Source organism: Taeniopygia guttata, chromosome 2 (assembly GCF_048771995.1).
Source record: "Taeniopygia guttata chromosome 2, bTaeGut7.mat, whole genome shotgun sequence".
Classification (NCBI taxonomy): domain Eukaryota; kingdom Metazoa; phylum Chordata; class Aves; order Passeriformes; family Estrildidae; genus Taeniopygia; species Taeniopygia guttata.
This window is the reverse complement of record NC_133026.1, coordinates 73,519,235-73,537,988: the sequence shown is the minus strand read 5'-3', so window position 1 is coordinate 73,537,988 and position 18,754 is coordinate 73,519,235. Positions and strand designations below refer to the sequence as shown.

The 18,754-nt window shown below is 39.3% G+C and overlaps 1 protein-coding gene across 19 annotated transcripts in view; it reads right to left on the bottom strand.

Annotated features, from left to right (window-relative positions):
- Nucleotides 1-18,754, bottom strand: part of TNS3 (tensin 3) — a 204,411-nt gene that overhangs the window by 95,811 nt on the left and 89,846 nt on the right. For 16 of the 19 annotated variants that reach the window (XM_072924225.1, XM_072924226.1, XM_072924227.1 and 13 more), the window contains 5 exons: nucleotides 17,879-17,943; nucleotides 12,868-12,951; nucleotides 9,588-9,700; nucleotides 7,897-7,957; nucleotides 7,666-7,741 (listed from right to left, as the gene is read on the bottom strand). In XM_072924225.1, coding sequence (XP_072780326.1) covers nucleotides 7,666-7,741; nucleotides 7,897-7,957; nucleotides 9,588-9,700; nucleotides 12,868-12,951; nucleotides 17,879-17,943 — 399 coding nt within the window. Of the gene's footprint in view, nucleotides 1-7,665; nucleotides 7,742-7,896; nucleotides 7,958-9,587; nucleotides 9,701-11,732; nucleotides 11,836-12,222; nucleotides 12,285-12,867; nucleotides 12,952-17,878; nucleotides 17,944-18,181; nucleotides 18,199-18,754 lie in introns of those variants that run through there. The other 3 variants (XM_072924242.1, XM_072924243.1, XM_072924244.1) reach the window with 3 other exon arrangements.

The following is an 18,754-nucleotide window of genomic DNA, read 5'->3' as shown; positions in this document are numbered from 1 at the left end:
ATTATCTCAAATAACAGCATGAGATTAAGAAAGATTATCTCTTTTAAAGTTATCCATTACTGAAAAGCTACATGCTCTTTTTTCATTCTAAAATCTCATTTGAGAGATACTGAGTTTATCTCAGACTGATTTCTGTTGTGATCTATTCCATTTCTTTAGGCACCAACAGTCCTTCAAAAAGTAGCAGAATGTCCTTAATTAATTTGAAACTGTCTCAAACTTTCAGAGTATGCCAATTTATAAGAGTATATTTTAAAATTGTTTCTCCCTTTTTCAGTGAAAGAACAAAAAAACATATACAGAACTGAAGAGGGAGGGAAAATAATAAAAATAATTCAATACCAAGATCACTGCTGTGGTTTAGGAATGCTATTCCCCAAGTCAATGTTCCCACTGAAACACTTCAAACCACACACCACTCAACCACACCCTCTCTCTTTCTCCCCAGCAGCATGCTGAAGAGAATTGGAGTCACAAAAGGTAATTATGACAGACTGAGATAAAATCAATTTACAGTGAAATAAGACAATGAACAGTAACAGCAACAATACAGAGTGTACAGGATAATAACAGAGTGTACAAGAAAAAACAACAACAAATGAACAAGGCATATACAATTGCTCAAATCTCCCCCCCACAGAATCCCCAGCAGTGCCCAACTGCTTCTTCCACCATGCAATACGAACCAGAAGGAAGCCGCCCTTCCCCATCCCCAAAAAATGAAACTAGGTGGTATAAAATAACCTCTGTGTCCTAGCCATGTCCCTTCTGGCTACTGCAAAAATTAAACCTGTCCTGACCAGGACCAGGATATTATCCACCCCTTATGCCATCTACATCATGCCCAAAACCCACACCTTCCATTTATACACACACACACACATACATACACATACACGCACACACACACACACACATATATATGTATGTATGTGTATATATATATATATATATATATATATATATACACACGTGTGTACATACACACACACAGAAGAACATGTATCATTTCCATAGCCACTGGCCTAATCCCTCCAAGTTGTCTGCTGAGTTAGTTCAGTTTATAACTGTCACTTCCATCTATCCTAGGTGTCTTCTAAGGCAGAAGGGCTGTTGGGCTGTTGGGTGGTTGCAAGCTGCATCAGGAGCTCATGACTGGTGTATCTGGAGCAGTCCATTCTCACTGTTCATGGCAGTTACGACATACACAGGCAGTGTCATTCAGCAACCAACATTATTCAATTCAGTATTATTGTTCTCACCCAAAAATCAAGTCCCTTTGAAGTATACACCACATTTCCCCTGTACCTCTGCATTACACACCAAGTGCACCTAGGTCCCTGAGTAAAAACAATCCCATGGATGGGTTTGCCTTTGCTTGAAGCAGAACTAATTCAAACTGTCTTGCCTAACATACTCCTCATGCACTACAAGGTCTTTATTCCATTCGGCAGTACATGGAGGTTTTGATTGGGCAGGGCCAGCTCAGCTGGTAGAGTTGTAGTGTAAACTAACCAGGTGGCCTCCTCTATATCCCAATGCTTGATGGTCCCACCATCCATTGTTTTCAATATGGCTTTAACAGTCCATTGTAATGTTCAGTTTTCCCAGAGGCTGGTGCATGATAAAGAGTATGATACACCCACTCCATACCATGCTGTCTGGTCCAGGTACCTATGAGGCAATTTTTGCAATCAGTCCCCTTGTCCAACTCACTTCTTTCTGGGGTGGCATGTCTCCACAGGACTTGCTTTTCAAAGCTCAAGATGGTGCTCCTGGCAGTGGCGTGAGGCACAGATCACATCTCCAGTGGTTGCTTCCACCATTTTAAGGTAATGCTTCCCTCAATGGGTTTACCTGAATGTGATGCAATCAATCTCCCACACCTCCTCATATTTGACCATTGTCCCCTGTGGGAATCCAGGGCTTCCCTCTGGCTGCCCTGGAAGGTCTGGGACCCTGGCAGGGGGTCAGGAACCCCCCTGTACAGAGCCCCAAGAGACACTGTCTCTGATCTCTGTCCATGGAGAGGAGTTTTCAATCTTACAGAATGAATTACAAGCTCTGAGTGTTTGATATGAGTAATAATTAAGTGTGGCACGGGTGCAAAAGTAAAATTTTAGGATTCTAGATTAGGGGTCCAAAGGGGACAAGATGGAGGAAATTGGGTGTGTCTTGTCCTTTTTCTCATTCTTCATGCCCTCCATGTTTCACTGTAGTGTTGGCATTTTTCTATTGGTTTAGGCTGGGGACACACTGTTCAACGTAGATGATAGATATTGGCACATTATTGTAAATATAGCACACGTAGTTTCTGGTATATAATGTTTGTAACATCCCACTGGGGGCAGAGCCCCACACGCTGCCCTGCAGGACAGACCTGCGGCAGGGCAGCAGAACATGTTATAGATAAGCAAGAATAAACAACCTTGAAAACAGCACAGATGAATTATGGCTTCTTCTTCAGCAATGGGGCAGAAAGACAGAGACTTTATACAATCTCGGAATCATCAATACCCACAGATTCCGACAGTCCCCCATACCATGGGGGCTTTACCTGCTTATCGTGCTTGACTGCAGCACATTTCACAGTCATGGATAACCTGAGAGACAGAGCTCTTGGTAAATCCACCTCTCAGTCACAAGCCCATCTGTATGTTGCATCTCTTCCCTTACAATCTGAGGTGTCATGGGCCCACCAAGCCAGAAATAATTCCCCCTTATGTTGCCAGTCTAGATCCACCAATCTTGGCAGCTTGATCCACCTTGTTGTTGCAACATTCTTCAGTAGCTTGACTCTTCAGCTTGTGTGCATCTACATGAGCTACTTTTGCAGCCAACTGTCCAGGTAGCAATGTCCTGATATAATTCAACAGCCCAGATAAGTTTACTTCTATGATACCAATTAACCTTTTTCCACTGGTACAGACACCGCCACAGTGCACTTGCCACCATCCATGAATCAGTGTACAGGTAGAGTGCTGGCCATTTCTCTCATTCAGTCATACCTAAAGCCAACTGGATGCCCTTCAGCTCTGTGACCGGATTTGATCCACTTTGTCCCTCAATAGCTTCTGCAACTTGTCACATAGGACTCCATAGCTTTCTGTTTTCAATGTATCCCTATAATACAGCAGGAACTGTTGGTAAAAAGAGCATATTGTTTTTCATTTTCTGGTGCTGATTATATATATAGTGAAGCCTCCTCAGCATGTCACCTTCTCCTCCTGTTTCTCTGATGTTAGTATAAAATTTTTGCCTTCCAGCCAGTTTGTGTTGACTTCCAAGATCCTTCAGCAATTGAGATTTCCTATTCAAGCTAGCTGTGTGATCAGCATGACTCACTCCATGAAGTGTCAGTAGCAAGTGTGAAATATCCTTTGAACATGCAACACAGCGTTGGCAGTTAAGGTGCCAGGAGGAGCTGTGCTTTGATGTCAGTCACTTCTGAAGCAGCTCAAACCTTCATGAACTGCCAGAATAATATATATTATACTATACCTTCATAAGCTGTCAGGATCTCTTTTTCATAAGGGGTGTAGCAGGCCTTAGATTCCTGAGTATGGAACACTAGGGCTTGTCCTCAGGTCTTCCTGGGTACCTTTTGCCAGACACTCCAGGAAAGACCATTCTCCCCAGCTGCGGTATAGAGTACAGTTTTCACATCTTATCCTGTCCTGACTGGCCCAAGAGCTTCTGCATGAGCAATCTTTTGTTTGACTTGTTCAAAAGCTTGTTGTTGTTCAGGACCACACTTAAAATCATTATTCTTCCAGGTCACTTGATAGAGACGTCTTACAATCTAACTGAAATCTGGAAAATACATCCTCCAAAAACCTGTAACAGCTAGGAAAGCCTGTGTTTCCTTCTTGCTGGCAGGGACATAGCTGCTGTTTTTTTGCCTACGTCCATCTGAACCTGACAACATTCATCTTGCCATTTTACTCCTACAATCTGAATTTCCTGGGCAGGTTCATTGACCTTACTCTGCTCTATAGCACATCTGACCTTCAGGAGGACCTGGATTATTTTCTCGCTTTTCTCAAAAACTTCCTCTGCTGTGTAATCCCACAGAATGATGTTGTCAATGTGTTGCAAGTATTCTGGAGCCTTGCCCTTTTGCAGTTCAGTCTGGATCAGTACAAAACTGATGGCAAAGAGTAGAGCTATTTCAAGTCCTGGAGCAGTCCGTTTCAGGTGTACTGGACACTAACTGTCACCTGCACTTTTCTGATAAAGAAATGGAGAAAAATGCATTAGCATTATGAAAAGTGACACCACTTTGCTGCCTTGCACTCAAGTTCATAGTGAAATTCCAGCATGCCTAGTACAGCAGCACTCAGAAGTAGTCTCCACTCTCCAATGGACTTATGCACTGGCCATACAGGACTAATAAAGGATGAGCAAGTCTTGCTGACCACTCCCCGGCTCTCTGGAGGGTGAATAATTTCAATCATGGAGAATCATGGTGTCACAGTTTCTTGCACTACTGTAAAGGGTACATTGTTGTGGTAGTGATCGGTACCTATGTTTTTCAACTCTAAGAAGTCCCACAGCAGAAGGGTCCACTGAGAGACCAGGCAAGGTATTCAGATGTTCAATTTCCTCTGTCTCTGTAACAGCTATGCCAAAAGCCAAGTGATGCCCTTTTGGGTCCTCAAAATGCCCTCTATTAAGGTAATCTATGCCAATGAAGCACAGGGTCTCTGACCAGTCACAGCTGGGTGTTTTTGCCATTCATTCCCAGTCAGGCTCACTACAACTTCCATTACAGGCAGCTGTCACCCCGGAAACAGCAAAATATTCTTCCCCTACATACCTTGAAAGCATCAGGGTACATCGAATGCTGGTGTCACTAAAACCTTATACTCATGTGGGTCTGTCCCTTTCCCATACCTGGTTGAAGGGAGGGCTCCCCCTGGTAACAGTACTTGTTGCTCATTTCTTCTAAGTATGGAGGTAGTTTCAAGAGCATGGGAAGTAGCATCAGTCCTCCTATTCTCTCTGAAACTGGAGCAGGATATACCCTTGAAGAATTTCCTGCAGTAGTTGTGCTTCCTCTCAACTCATACACCAGTTCTGCTTGGACAGAGGTGGGTTTTCCATCCCACTTCCATATATCCTCCCCAGGGTTATGCAGGTAAAACCACAGGTTACTTTGTGGTGTGTACCCTCTCTCTTGAGCAGGACAACACTTGTTGCTAATAGCAGAGCCTGGTCTGTACTGGCAGGGCATGGGACACTTTTTCAAATTGCTGGTAGTCCTCTTTAAATTGTAGGAGGTCCTGGGACAGACCTTCCATGGACAAGATGCAGACCAATAGGGAGGAAGAGATACTTTCTTCATACAGCCGGAGTTTGACAACCAAATTATTCACTCTTTGTTCACCTTCTTTCCATGACATCACTGTCAATGAGTTCATACACAGGTGACTTCCTAGGAACTTCCACCACATGCAGTGTTTGTGTACACCAGACTTCATCCGGATTTGTAGGGAATTGCTCACAAAGTACCTCCAGCACAGCTAATTCTCTCAAGTACTGGATACCTTTCTCCATGTTGTTCCACTTCTCTCAGTGCACTAATATATCACCCTTGTTAAAATACAAGACTCTCCTTATACTTGACAGAAGTCACCTTCTGAAGCTGAGGCACTGTCCTTTTCCCAATCCCAAAGTACACATTCCAGAACAGGGATCCCAGCTTGGCTTCACCACCATCTGGTTTCTTATCATGGGCCACAATATCCCAGTATTGGACAAGCCGCATCACCAGGCGCTACCCAGCTGATGGCTGCAATCTTTACTCACACTTCATAGCTCACCCAGGGACAGAGATCAGATGATTATCTCTAGCCCTGCTTCTTCCTCTTCCTCAATTGATTCAGTCTTGGATTTCTTCTTCTGTATAGGGGCAACTGCTACCAGCACATGTTGTTCCCCTGGTTCAGCTGCAGTTTGAGTGGCCACAGTGCCTGTTGATCTGCTTTCCTCCCTTCCCTCTGAGGGTGCTGTCTAGTAATGAGCAATGTCCAATAAACAGCAACAGGGCCCAGCACATTGCAAAACTTCATTCCTCTCTGGAACTGACACAGCATTTCTCTTGCATATTTTATCACTTCAACAGAGTCTTGTAGTTGTTCAGAGGTGAACTTAAAAACCAATGGAGCAGGACAGTCCTTCAGAAGCTGGCCCATTTTCTCCTACCTTCCATGACACTCATGATGACCTACCCTCAGGGCAGATCTCTGAAAGACCCTCCTAAACACCTCCTGTTAGTCTAACATGTGGACCATACTGAGGAGAGCTGGCAGACTTAGCCACAAGAACAAGCTTTCCTAAATATCTAAGGGGAATTCAAAATTCTTAAAAACTGTTATAAGAGGTCTGAAAGATAAAAAGGTGAAAAGCTGGGGAAAATCATTCTCCCTTGTTCCCCCCACAAACTGGGTATGATGATTATTAATGGACTCCCAAAGATAGTGCTGTAGGTAAGGGCAGGAGAGAAGCACTCAATACACATCCCAAATGACTCCCATTGTCTTTGATGTTACCACATTGTAAGCTTGTATCCCATAGTACATCAAAAAAACAATCCTGATTCCTATCCCTGATCTGAAAAATACCATGAGGTATGGAAATATACAGTCAGGTACTACACCACATGGACAAATCAAGCAACATCGTGACCAGTGGCTCTGGACCTAATGTAACAAAATGCTCAGATGAAAATTTGTTTCAAACCCACTCTGGGCAGACCTGTTGCTATCCTAACCCTTCGTGTCCAACACTGGGTGCCATATAAGACTATTGTGGTTCAGGAATGGTGTTTTCCAATTCAGTGTTCCCACTGAAACACTCCAAACCACACACACTGCTCAAGCACTACCCCTCCTCCTCTCCCCCACAGCAGGCTGGAGAGGAGTATTGGATGCACTAACAGTAACAGCAACAATACAAATGATAGAGAGTACGAGTAAACAAACTTAGACAATTCACACATGATTGCTCACAGATGTCTCCCATTCTTCCTTCCCCCTACCTCCCAGAAACCCCAGCAATACCCGAACACTCCCTCCATCATGCTACCTGACCAGGAAGGAAGCCCTTCCCCTGTCCCTGAAAAATAACATGAGGTCATACAAAACAACCTTTGGGTCCAAATCATGCTCTGTCTGGCTACTGCAAAATGTAACCCTATGCTGGCCAGACCTTGGACATTATCTATCCCTTAGTTGGTATCGCACTTTTTTGAGTGCCAGAACAATTTAGAATTACCTAGGTATTTTCATTATAGCAGATAGTTTTACAGTTGTGCATACTGCCTGCCATATTATAGGGCAAGATATTTTAATGCCAAATTACAAATACTCCCCAAAGCAATCTTTATAAAGAAAAGAGCAATACAGGCCTTACTGGACTTGGTGATGCTATAAAATGAGAATTCTAAAAGCAATTGTTTTGAAAACAATTTGCTCCTAAAAACCTTCTTGTTTAAGTTTTACAAGAGTTTTTATTCCCATGAAAGCCAAAGATGACTAAATTAATCTAAATTATTCTGTTATCTCCAGGCATTTAACCAAATAATTTTTTTTACACCACAAAATAGGTCAGAAACTGTAAACTGTCCTATCAATAGATTTTCATTCCATACAATTAACTCACCATAATATCTCCTTTCAAAAGCTGGGCAGGGTCTATAGCAATGCAGATTCGACTTTGATTTTCTGACCCTATGCTACTTGACAGAAGAAAAAAAAAACCACATGATTTAAAGACATAAAAACACAAAACAAACAAAAAACTCATAAACAAAATTTTAAAAGGCTACGTAATTCTGCAATCATGGAAATTAAAACCTAAATTCAAACATAGTGGAAAATGCTTACAACTTACTATATTCCAGATGTATAAACTGGTTGCATAGCCTGGTATAACTTCAGAAAAGGCCAACAAGCTGAAAAGAAGCAAACAAAAAATGTTTTGTAACATTCATATACAGGAAGCAATTACACCTAGGAAGTTTCATGCACATCCAACTGAGCAAAATGGCACATAAGTGGCAATACTGGACTGTCAAAATACCCTTCAAAGCAAAATTGGCTAAAACATTTTATTTTATTTTATTTTATTTTATTTTATTTTATTTTATTTTATTTTATTTTATTTTATTTTATTTTATTTTTTATTTTATACTAGTTCTGAATTCAATAGGGAGGGACTTTAAAGGATTCTAGTAAGGAAAGAAACAAATTCTGCATGAAAACAAGAATTAATAAAGGAAGAATGTTAATGGCCAAAAGAAAGCAAACCCCCAATATAAAATAAAAACATTTTCCAAAAAAAACAAATTATTTGATCTTCAGATTTGTTTCAAAATCAGTATTTAAGGTCCTTAAATTTCTACCTAGAACAAGCAATACTTTGGCTTTATTAAAGCAGTTATTTTAGAAATAAAATCCAAGTAAACAGCAATGGCAATATAGTCATCACAAGTTCATGTTGATTATATTACAAAAGACAAGTGCTATTTTGCCTTCTGATAATAAAAATACAGAAACACAAATCATAAGACCTCTAAGTTCATCAAGTGCAACCATTAAAGTTGTATTCCTTCACTGTGCTCTAGCACATTATCTCATTCTATCATTTTAATTTTAAATCCACTTAGGATAGCAAGCCATGTTAGTAGCAGTGGTGAGGCCACACCTCAACTATTGTGTTGAGTTCTGGGCCACTCACTTCAAGAAAGACACTTAAGTGCAGTAGTGTGCTTAGAAAAGTCAAGGGAGCTGGTGAAGAGTCTCCACACATACCCTGTGAGGAGAGGCTGAGAGAGTTGGGCTGTTTAACCTAGAGAAAAGGAGGTTCAGAGAGACCTTATCACTCCATATAACTGCCTGAAAGGAGGTTGTAGCAAGGTGGGAGTCAGGATTTTCTCCTGGGCAATGAACTACACAGTAAGAGGACACAGCCTCAAGCTGCACAGAGAAGGTTCCTTTCAGACAACAGGAAGAATTTTCTCACTGAAACAGCTGTCAAACTTTGTAACGGAATGCGCAGGGAGGTGGTGGAGTCACCATCCCTGTATGGCACTTAGTGCCATGATCTAGTTGACAAAGTGATGATGGGTCAAAGGTTGGACTTGATGATCTTGGAGGTCTTTTTTCAAACTAAATGATTCTGTGTTATTCTGTAAGTACACCCTATCCAAACAGCTTATCCACACAAAATCAAATCTCAAAACAGAAAACAGATTATAATCATTTCCCAAAACAAAGAGGAAATTACTGTGAAAGCTGACCAGCTTCCCAGATCTCTTGCAGTAACAGGGACCACAACTGTTCAGATATAAGCAGACACAAATAGCACCAACTATTCGTTTAACAAAGAACAAGAAATTGATTTCATCTGCTCCAATTTTTACTCTTGGAATGCTTATCTTCTGGCTACTTTATTGGGAATATGTGGATGCATATCAAGAAGATATTAATTCTAATTTGAGATTCATGCAGTCTTTCTAGAAAGTTCCAAAATGAAACAAGAATTTGTTTGTACACCTGAATAGGAAAAATTAGGTAATTTACCTCCCCCAGCATCTAAGTTGGGGATGCCATGAAGAATAACATAGTGCAGGAAAAGAGGGGTTGTGTTCATTTTCACAGATCCAGATAGAAGGCCACTTAAGAACTGCACATATCTGAAAACAAAAAGTTTATCTGAATTATATAAAACTACTAATACTAGGGAAATACATTATTTACACAATGACATTTCCAGATTATGGGTAATGAATAGCATTGTGACAATGCACATAACTCCAAAATAATAATCTTCAAAAAACAGCATGAAAAGACACTTTAATTTACCACTGTATTAAATCCATGACTGTTATATTGCTATTGTTGATAGCTTTATTTTGGTTATTTACATTACTACTCTAAGTAAGAAATTAAGTAGAAGAGAGTCAAGTCAATTGTTTTGGTACACATTCCTAGTTACAGCTGTAGTCTTAAATGTCTTTCACAGCAGCATGATATGGTTTCCATCCAATTTACAGTGAAGTCATCTTCATTAAAACAATAGCAAGAAATGCCCTTCTCAGACATCTTAACATTAAGGGCAATGTGGTCAATTAACATCTTCATAATAAGAAGTGATCTCATTCAGCACAAAACAAGAGAAAAACTACCACAGCAATGTGAAAATTATTCTGTTTATGTGATTTAATACATGGTTTGGTCACAAGCTCATGAGCAAATACATGCAAGTTAACATCATTGCAGCACCACTGGCTTTGAGTCCCCTTTTTTCCCATGGCTATGAGAAGACCTTCATTTATCTTCCTTAATATTCTCAGGAATGTATAGAGGAAAATCACCTTTTTTCACCTAGATCTCATTAACTGAACTCCTGGTAATACCACAACTAAGGGTATCCTGCCAAGTAACAACAGCTTTACTACCCCAGAATAGGGGTTGTGGGTAATTTAAAATAGGTTTCATTTTACAGACAGCTTGCAAAGCTCTATTTATTTTAAATGCTAAGAAAAGGCAACTTTTTTTTTGTTTTGTTTTCTCCTTCAGTCTTTCTGAAAGGATTTGGTACATCAAAAGCACAAATTTTACAAATTGTCACACATAACATTACAAAAAAATAATGTGTTAAAATGTTTTGTCAGTGACCTCTCACGACTTTAATAAAATAGTTTATTATTATCAATGTGAACATTTTCTCTTTACCAGCTTTTAATTATTACAAAAATGTGACTGAATTTTTGAAAACCTTTCTGAAGGCAGTGCATTTAAGGGGCCTAGAGACAGTTGGCTTATTTTTGAGAAGAGCATTCAAAGATTTATCCTGAAGGTTTATGAGAAATTTTTTTCATATGAAGGGTCTCTATCTGCATTTCTTATTCAGAGAAATCTTCAACTGCTTATCAGAGAATGGATTCAAAATAGATCTGGTCTACAGTTACTTTTCTTACCATTGTTACAATACCCAACTAGCAGCAGGGAAAAGCTAAGTTACTTAATGGCCACAGTATATTTTTATCTGGACAAGATTTAGTGGAGAAAAGGTTTCAAAATGTGAAAAATGGGTGTATATTCATATTTTACAATTTTAAGTTCCATTTAAATTATAGCCATTTATACATCAACTGGGTTTTAAGAAGGATATCACTAATTAATTAAACCCAGCAATGGTTTCAGAGAAAAAGCATATTAAAAGGCCACTGACCTTTTAATGGGAACAAAGGAGTATATCCACAGATATTAAGAGTTGATTTTCCTTTCTCTGCAATAAGATTAGTGGCCACTGCCAGGCCAGGCAAAGTAGGAGAGGTGAAATTTGGGAAAACAGTTGTGACAAACAGTTTGGAAAACTACCCCTGTTCTCATGAGAAATCACACTCCAAAGTATGTGTGTATGTTTGGAAGATGGTATAGGCAGCTCAAGTTCAGTACTGGCGAGCAAAGATTTTGACTCCATCAGTCAAGAAGCAAACTGAGTATCTCCCCGCCCCTCCAGAGTTACCCCCAAAAGAATTAATCAAGTGTCCTTGAAGGGGGTGTAGGAAAGATAGATGCAACCATTTATACCTAGCATCTAGCTTTAGGGCTCACATACAGTTCACTTAAGTTAGTAGTTACTGAGGCTTCCTTAAACATGGTTGGAAAACTGCCGTGATGCACAATTCACAGGTTTTTGTGGAGGTTCCTGGCTCTCACCGAAATATGCCTGCTGTCTAGAGCTTCTATATGGGAAGATAAACAATATCTCTTTCCTTTTGCTGCTATGGTTCACACTTCTCTGTCTGGTAGGCAGCATTCTCAAATCCTTATTGCTGAAATGCAGTACACAAATGCAAGCACAAAATTGAAACAAAAAAAGACCAGTCAACTTCTACTAATGAAACATTTATTTCAAGTCGAACAGAATGTTATGTTATTATTTTTCAAGTTAAAAGGAGATGTGCATGTCACCTAATGGATTAAAAAAGTAAATAGTAAGTTTTTATTTAGAGATTAACAGAACCAAACACCTTAAGCTAGTTGTTACTAATGATTTTTCTGTTTTAATTACTAGCAAATTCCTATACTTTAAACCACTTCTAAACAACCTACTGCATACACATGGTTTAAGACCAAAAAAAAAAACCCAAACAGTAATTACCAAATCAAACCTAGATGATATTTTATGTTACTAAAAGAGATTCACCTATATCACAATTACTTGTCTGATGAATATCAGTCTCTTTTGGTACTGAATCCTTCAATTACCTGTCATAAAAACAAGGTACAAAGTGAATCCCAGAACTATTCACTCTCCAAAGTGATTATTACTTTGAATTCTAATTCAACCTTTGTCACACAGACAAACTAAAAAGGTAACACATCCAGATAAACATAATGAATATTGCATGCTCTGACAAACATTTACTAGAATGGACATGGGGCAAGTGCATAATCTGCCGATCCTCTAAACAAGTCGTAAAAAGATCTTTATTGCACATTAATCAGCAAACTTCCCATACTCATCATTACACCACAGAAAAATTAGTTTATTGTTATCTTGGAACAATCAAGCTTGTGACATCTCTTTGTTAATAAACAATGCAGCGAGAACCCATTTAAATAACAGCGTGGTACAAAAGGTCTTTTCTGTCTGGGACCACATGCAGGAACTGAAGGAGAGATGTCATCAATCAAGTAATAATAATATAAGATAAAGTACTGAGAATTCAGGAAGCACTGGAGGGTCTTGTAGAAATAGCCTTCACATACCTGGGTAGGGATTAAGGGATGGGAGCAGAAGATAATTATGACATTTCCTATTGATATAAATTAGAAACAAATTGAATACCTTCTTTGGGATGGCTGCATTAAAGCTGAAACTTTATCATCAAAGAATTTCTTCATAGCAAATCTGTCTAGAGCCTGATCAGCACTGTCAAGAAAGAGACACATGTTATTCTGCTTCAGTGTTATCTCAAAAATTCAGCAGGCTACTGCTTGAAGCATGCAAAAATATTTGGAAGGAAAAAGGAGGGAAGTAAAGAAAAATAAAAAAACAAGCACCTAACTAGCAACTCTAGTAATTTGGACATTGTGGACAATGATGTTTATTCCACTGACACCTTCTCATTTAACACCTCAAGACAGTTTCCTTCCTGAGCAAAGCACCTACTACCTTATTTAATAAACTGAATTGCATACTTCCAGCACAAATACATAGAAATCATAATGCAAAAAACTTTGGCAGAACCAAATCGCTTACGCTCCCAAAGAAGGATACTTGCCGTAATTTCTTGCACGTGCCACTGGGAATTCTCTCTATAATATACAAATTTATTTTCTTTTTCAGAAAGAACTTTAGTACCAGGATAGAGGTTAATTTATGCAGTCAGTAATTCATTCAGCCTTTGCTTGCTGTACCCTGAGCCATCAAGGAAGAGACTGTCTTTGAAAAGGAACTATTTTACATCAGAAAACCATAAAACATCAAACACACGATCAAGGAGCAACATATTCCAAAAAATATATTTTATTCTATTCTTTATCCAGAGTGGTTCTTATGTGGGTCTATTTTGGGTGAAGGAAGGCAAGAGGCTACAGAAAAAAAGTGAAAAAAATCAGTAAGAATGCTGCTCATCGCGTATGCCAAGTAATATGCAATTCTTTTATATTGTGATTCTTTTATATCTATTCCAGATAGAAAAAAAACAATGTGTTTCATAACAAATAGAGTACACGGTTTTAATTTGCATCAGAACATAAAAGATCTGCATTGTTATGGACAAAAGAGCCTTCCTGGTTCCCATGGCAATACTGGGACACTGCTGGCTTGACCTAAGTCCTGATATTGAAATGTTAATTAGCTAATTGCTCCTGGGGATCACCTACACCCCCCACCCACACTGCCATTCTAGGACTGGGATGCAAAATAGAGGGACCAGTGGAATCATGGGAGGGGGTTTTGGGGATGAAAACACCCCTAAATGGAAGGCTGGGCACAGTGGAGGGGACTGGATGGGTGCGCTGGTTGGGGAGAAGGGAACCACATCCCTAGTCTGTGTTTGACCTGTCACCATAGCCTCCAGAGGACTGGACTGGACCGGGCTATAGGAAGCAGGAACAGAGAAGCAGCTCTTCCTGGTGTTACCAGGAGTAAAGGACAGAGGACAGCTGCTGCTGAACTTCAGCAACAGGCTCTGCACACCTCTTCACCCTTTGGCTACCAGCTTGCCATGGAGACTTCAGGGACAGACTCTGCATGCCTTCTCCCTCTTCGGCTACCTGGAAAAAGCTACAACAGCGGGGGCGAGCTATGTGTCAAGCCCCCTGCCCAGTTGATCTTTTTAATAAAGAGCTGAACATTAATAAAGGCATAAGCCCTGTTCATTTCAATTGGGGGCTCATCCAAAATATAAGAACACACCAAAATCTCAACTTTTAATTTCCCCAACTAGTTCAATCTAAATGAGTTCAGAGGAAAAAAAAACTGTGCCAAGTACACACATGCATATCAGGATAAAAATGAAATTCATGCCTTTTCCAAAAATTAATCAGAAGATGTCAATTGTCTTGACAGGGTGCTGGATTGGGCTAGAAAGTCAAGCATTTTCTTAATGGGTGTTAAAAATTACATAGTGTGTACTTAAAATATTCTTGACCCAAAACCTCTTTCTCAACCCAATCCATTTTGTATTTTCATTCATCTTCATCCACGCTGCCATCCAGAATTTAGGCAGCCTGTCTCTACATAATAGCCAAAAACTGCTAGCATTTCACTTGTTAAAACAGAGTTTACCAACAATTGCAAAGAACTCTGTTTGACCTCATTAAATTTGATGACACACTGCTCCTTCCTAAATGAGAAAATTTAATATTACAACATATAACTAAAGGGGGGCTGCTTCAATAAAGATTTTTCATAGAATCACAGGATTGTTTAGCCTGGAAAAAACCTTAAAGATCATCATTTTCCAACTCTCTTGCCATGGACAGGACACTTTTCACCAGACCAGGTTACTCAAAGCCCCATCCAACCTGGCCTTGAGCACTTCCAGAAATGCAGCATCCACAACTTCTCTGGACAATCTGTTCCAGTGTCTCATCACGCTAACAGTAGAGAATTTATTCTTTATATTTAATATCTAATCTAAATCTACCCTCCTTAAGTCTATAGCCATTGCCCCCTTGTCCTATCACTGCCTTACCTTGAAAACGTCCCACTCCACTCATCTTATAGGCTTCTGTTAGGTCCTGGAGGACCACCAGAAAGTCTCCTTGGAGCCTACTCTTCTTTCAGACTGAACAACCCCAACATGAATTCTTAGCCTGTCTTTACAGCAGAGGTGCTAAGCATAAATTCACAGGATTTCACTAAGCCTAGATCTTTTTGGCATGTTGTCATGGTTTAGGAAGGGAATTCCCTAATTTAGTAGTCCTACTGATGCTCTCCAAACCACACTGCTGCTTGTTCCCTCCCTCCTCTCCCCTTCCCTGCAGTGGGATGAAGAGGAGAATTGGAGCCACAAGGCAAAGATTAGAGGTTTTGATCTTTGAATAAGAACAATTTACTGGACATAGGAATGAGAGAAGAAAATTAATTGTTACAACAATACTAATGACAGAGGGTAGAAGAAAGGAAAACTTATTGCTCACTGTGAAAATCCCCAACAATAGACAATGCTGGATGGCTCCGTCTGCCACACATTCTCCACCCGAAGGGACCCCTTCTCCCTTGAAGGATCCCCTTCCCCCCACACCTGGCAATGACATGAGGTGGTATAGAATAACCTCTGGGTACTAGCCATGCTCCCTCAAGCATACTAAGAAAATTAACCCTGTCCTGGCCAGAATCAGGACATCTATGCATGCTGACAAGTATGAACTTTCTTTAGTGCCAACATCTTCAAGGTCTTCTTGTACAAATATGTCCCCTGTTGACAGAGTGAACAAATTACTCTTTGTCTCCTTAAAAAGGAAAAAAGCCTAGAAACTTCTTTCCTCAATTTGGTTAAAAGACACCTCATAGGACCTTGGGGACTTCATCTCAAACGTAAGGACAGTTAACTGGACAGAAGCTAAAAAGTCCCGCCTCAGCAATTCACTAGAAAAAGAAGAGAACAAAAGAAGTAATCACTTTTGTGAAGTGTTTTAGCAGGCGCAAGAACCTCTTGCCCTGGCTTGGTTGTTCTCTGTAAAAAGCTTTGTTATTTTACCTTTTATTAAAACCTTTCTGTTTGCAACACTGTTGCAGAAGCCATCCTGCTGCTTTTATAGATAGCTGAGCTATCTTGTGTGGTACTTTTCTGTGAGAGCTTATGAGACCTGGTTCGAAAAGATAAGCATCATCTTCTAAGTACCAATTCAGACACAGTAGATGGCACCCTTAACAGCAGCATCTGCAGTAATTTCTGTTTCTGCAAGGTTGCTGTGTACCATTTTCAAGAGTCTTGATAATGGTAGGGATATACAAATCCTAGCTGGGAAACCCCCAGCTTCATCCTTACACAGAAAAGTTAAGCTTTGGATAGCAGCTGCCAGATATCCAGAAAGTTAAAGAGGGCTTCCAAGCTCACTTCTCTCCTGCAACTTCACTGGAGGAATGCTAAATTTGTTTGGAGTAAAAGGTGGTACCTTTCATTGCTGGGTTTAACAAAACACCACCTGAATGTGACTGTAACTATGTTATTATAATATATTTATAGCAATGTACCACCTTTAAGGATGACATAATATGGCAACACTGAAATCACACCACAACAACTGTACTACACTCACTTGACAGTTCTTGTCATTCACAATACTTCTCAATAAAATATCAAATTGTGGCAATCACTGAAGCACGTGGTTTTTTCAGCACATATCAGTGTACACAATGCACTTCGTTTCTGGGTCCCTAATTACTTATAAATTTGGTTTACCCCAATGAACACAGATTATTTTCCTGGATTCTAATTTGCCTGACATCCATGAATAATCTGCCATCAACCTCTAGCAGTTAAAGACTCCATCAACTACTGTAGTGGATCAAAACTATTATTGCCATGCTGTTGTGAATTCAGAACCAAATTTGATTTAACCATGACATTTAGAGTGTATCCTTATTTTAACACATTCATGTATGTACATAAAATGTATATACATACATTTATGTATGTGTATAAATTTAAAAAACCCAAGGGAAAACAATATGATTACAATCCCAATAAAAATCTCCAAAATGCATTTCATCCTTTTTGAGACCATTTCTCAAACAGTATCTTTTTGATATAAATTGTCAATTGTCATTTCATAATTTGAGGACTCCAAAAGAAACTATTAAAACTAAGTAATCGGATACCTACTGTTTGAACTGACTGCAAACTAAAGTCTAGATTATTCCTTACACTCCGTTCTGCACTTAGATCAATGTCTAGGAATTCCCTATTCAAACACTCTTTCCAGATTTTAATAACAGCTTTTCTTAAGTACTTAAGTAATAATTTCTCACCAATTCAAGAGGCCACTTGATGGAAGTGGCAAACAGAAAGGTTTAACAGAATAAAGATAGTACCATGACATAAAAATAGTTCGTTGTACATTCTATCATTCATCTGAAAACATCCTTCAGAAAAGTTTTCTGCAAACCAATAAAAATCTCAGTTCCAAAGTGACCTTAGGCTGTCACCTAATCCAGTCTCCTACTGCAAGCAGGATTACAAGAAAACTATCATGAAAGCAGTTTCTGTTAAGAAAGACATGCTCCAAAACTCTTTGAGAAGAAAGCCTGACAAAGAGTAAGCTGACAGACAGTAATCAACTAAAAGGCATTTTTCCCAATGTTTATTGTAAAAAAACACACAACATGCATTATTCACACTTACCTTGCAGAAACATTGATAAAGTGCATATATGATGATATGACTACACCTATCCTTCCTTTTCCTCCCTGTATTAGGAAAAAGGGAATCATAACTTGTATTACGTATTACATTATTGGGCATTATTATATTTAAGAATCATACTAAACACAATTTCAAGGCAAGATATTGAGGGTCTTGTTGCTCATACACCCTGGAATGGTGGAAATAATGGGCAGCAGCTTATCTGTCAATGTAAGCTGGCTGACAAATGACATAAAAAACCCACTAAGTAGGATTTCTACATGCATGCCTGTTAAATCTTACCAATTAAGAGGAATCAACTGGAAAAAAAGAAAAAAAATTGTATGAACAACACTAATTTTGTATTTTTTTTTCCAGAGATCATGCACAGCAAGTCTAGACAATGCTGCAATTCCCAGGATGAAATGCTATAAAATACTTATTTTAGAAAGTGTAGGCCTTTTCTGGCATGTTTTCACATTTTTACCTCCCCAGCACCTGAGATGTACAGTAACTGATTTTCTATGGATAATTTTTAAAATGTTCTAAAGTATTTTTAAATAGTTTACATGACAAATGCAGTAAAATTTAACAAGCAGTAATTCTCACAGATTTCAAAATATTTTCAGTCTCTCAGCTGATAGTAGTTGTCTGTATCTATCTCTGTGGCTAGAAACCTATATTAGCAAAACGTATTAATCAAAATCATGAATTATCAATTTGTATATGATTGTGTACCTAGAAATACTTTGTTCCCTTTTGTCCCACACATGGGCCATTTTCCTGGCAGCACTCCTGCAATTAGTAAGATTTCAAGTGTTTCATACAATGACATTCTGCCTGGAAGAAATTTGGGACTGGAGACTACACAACATG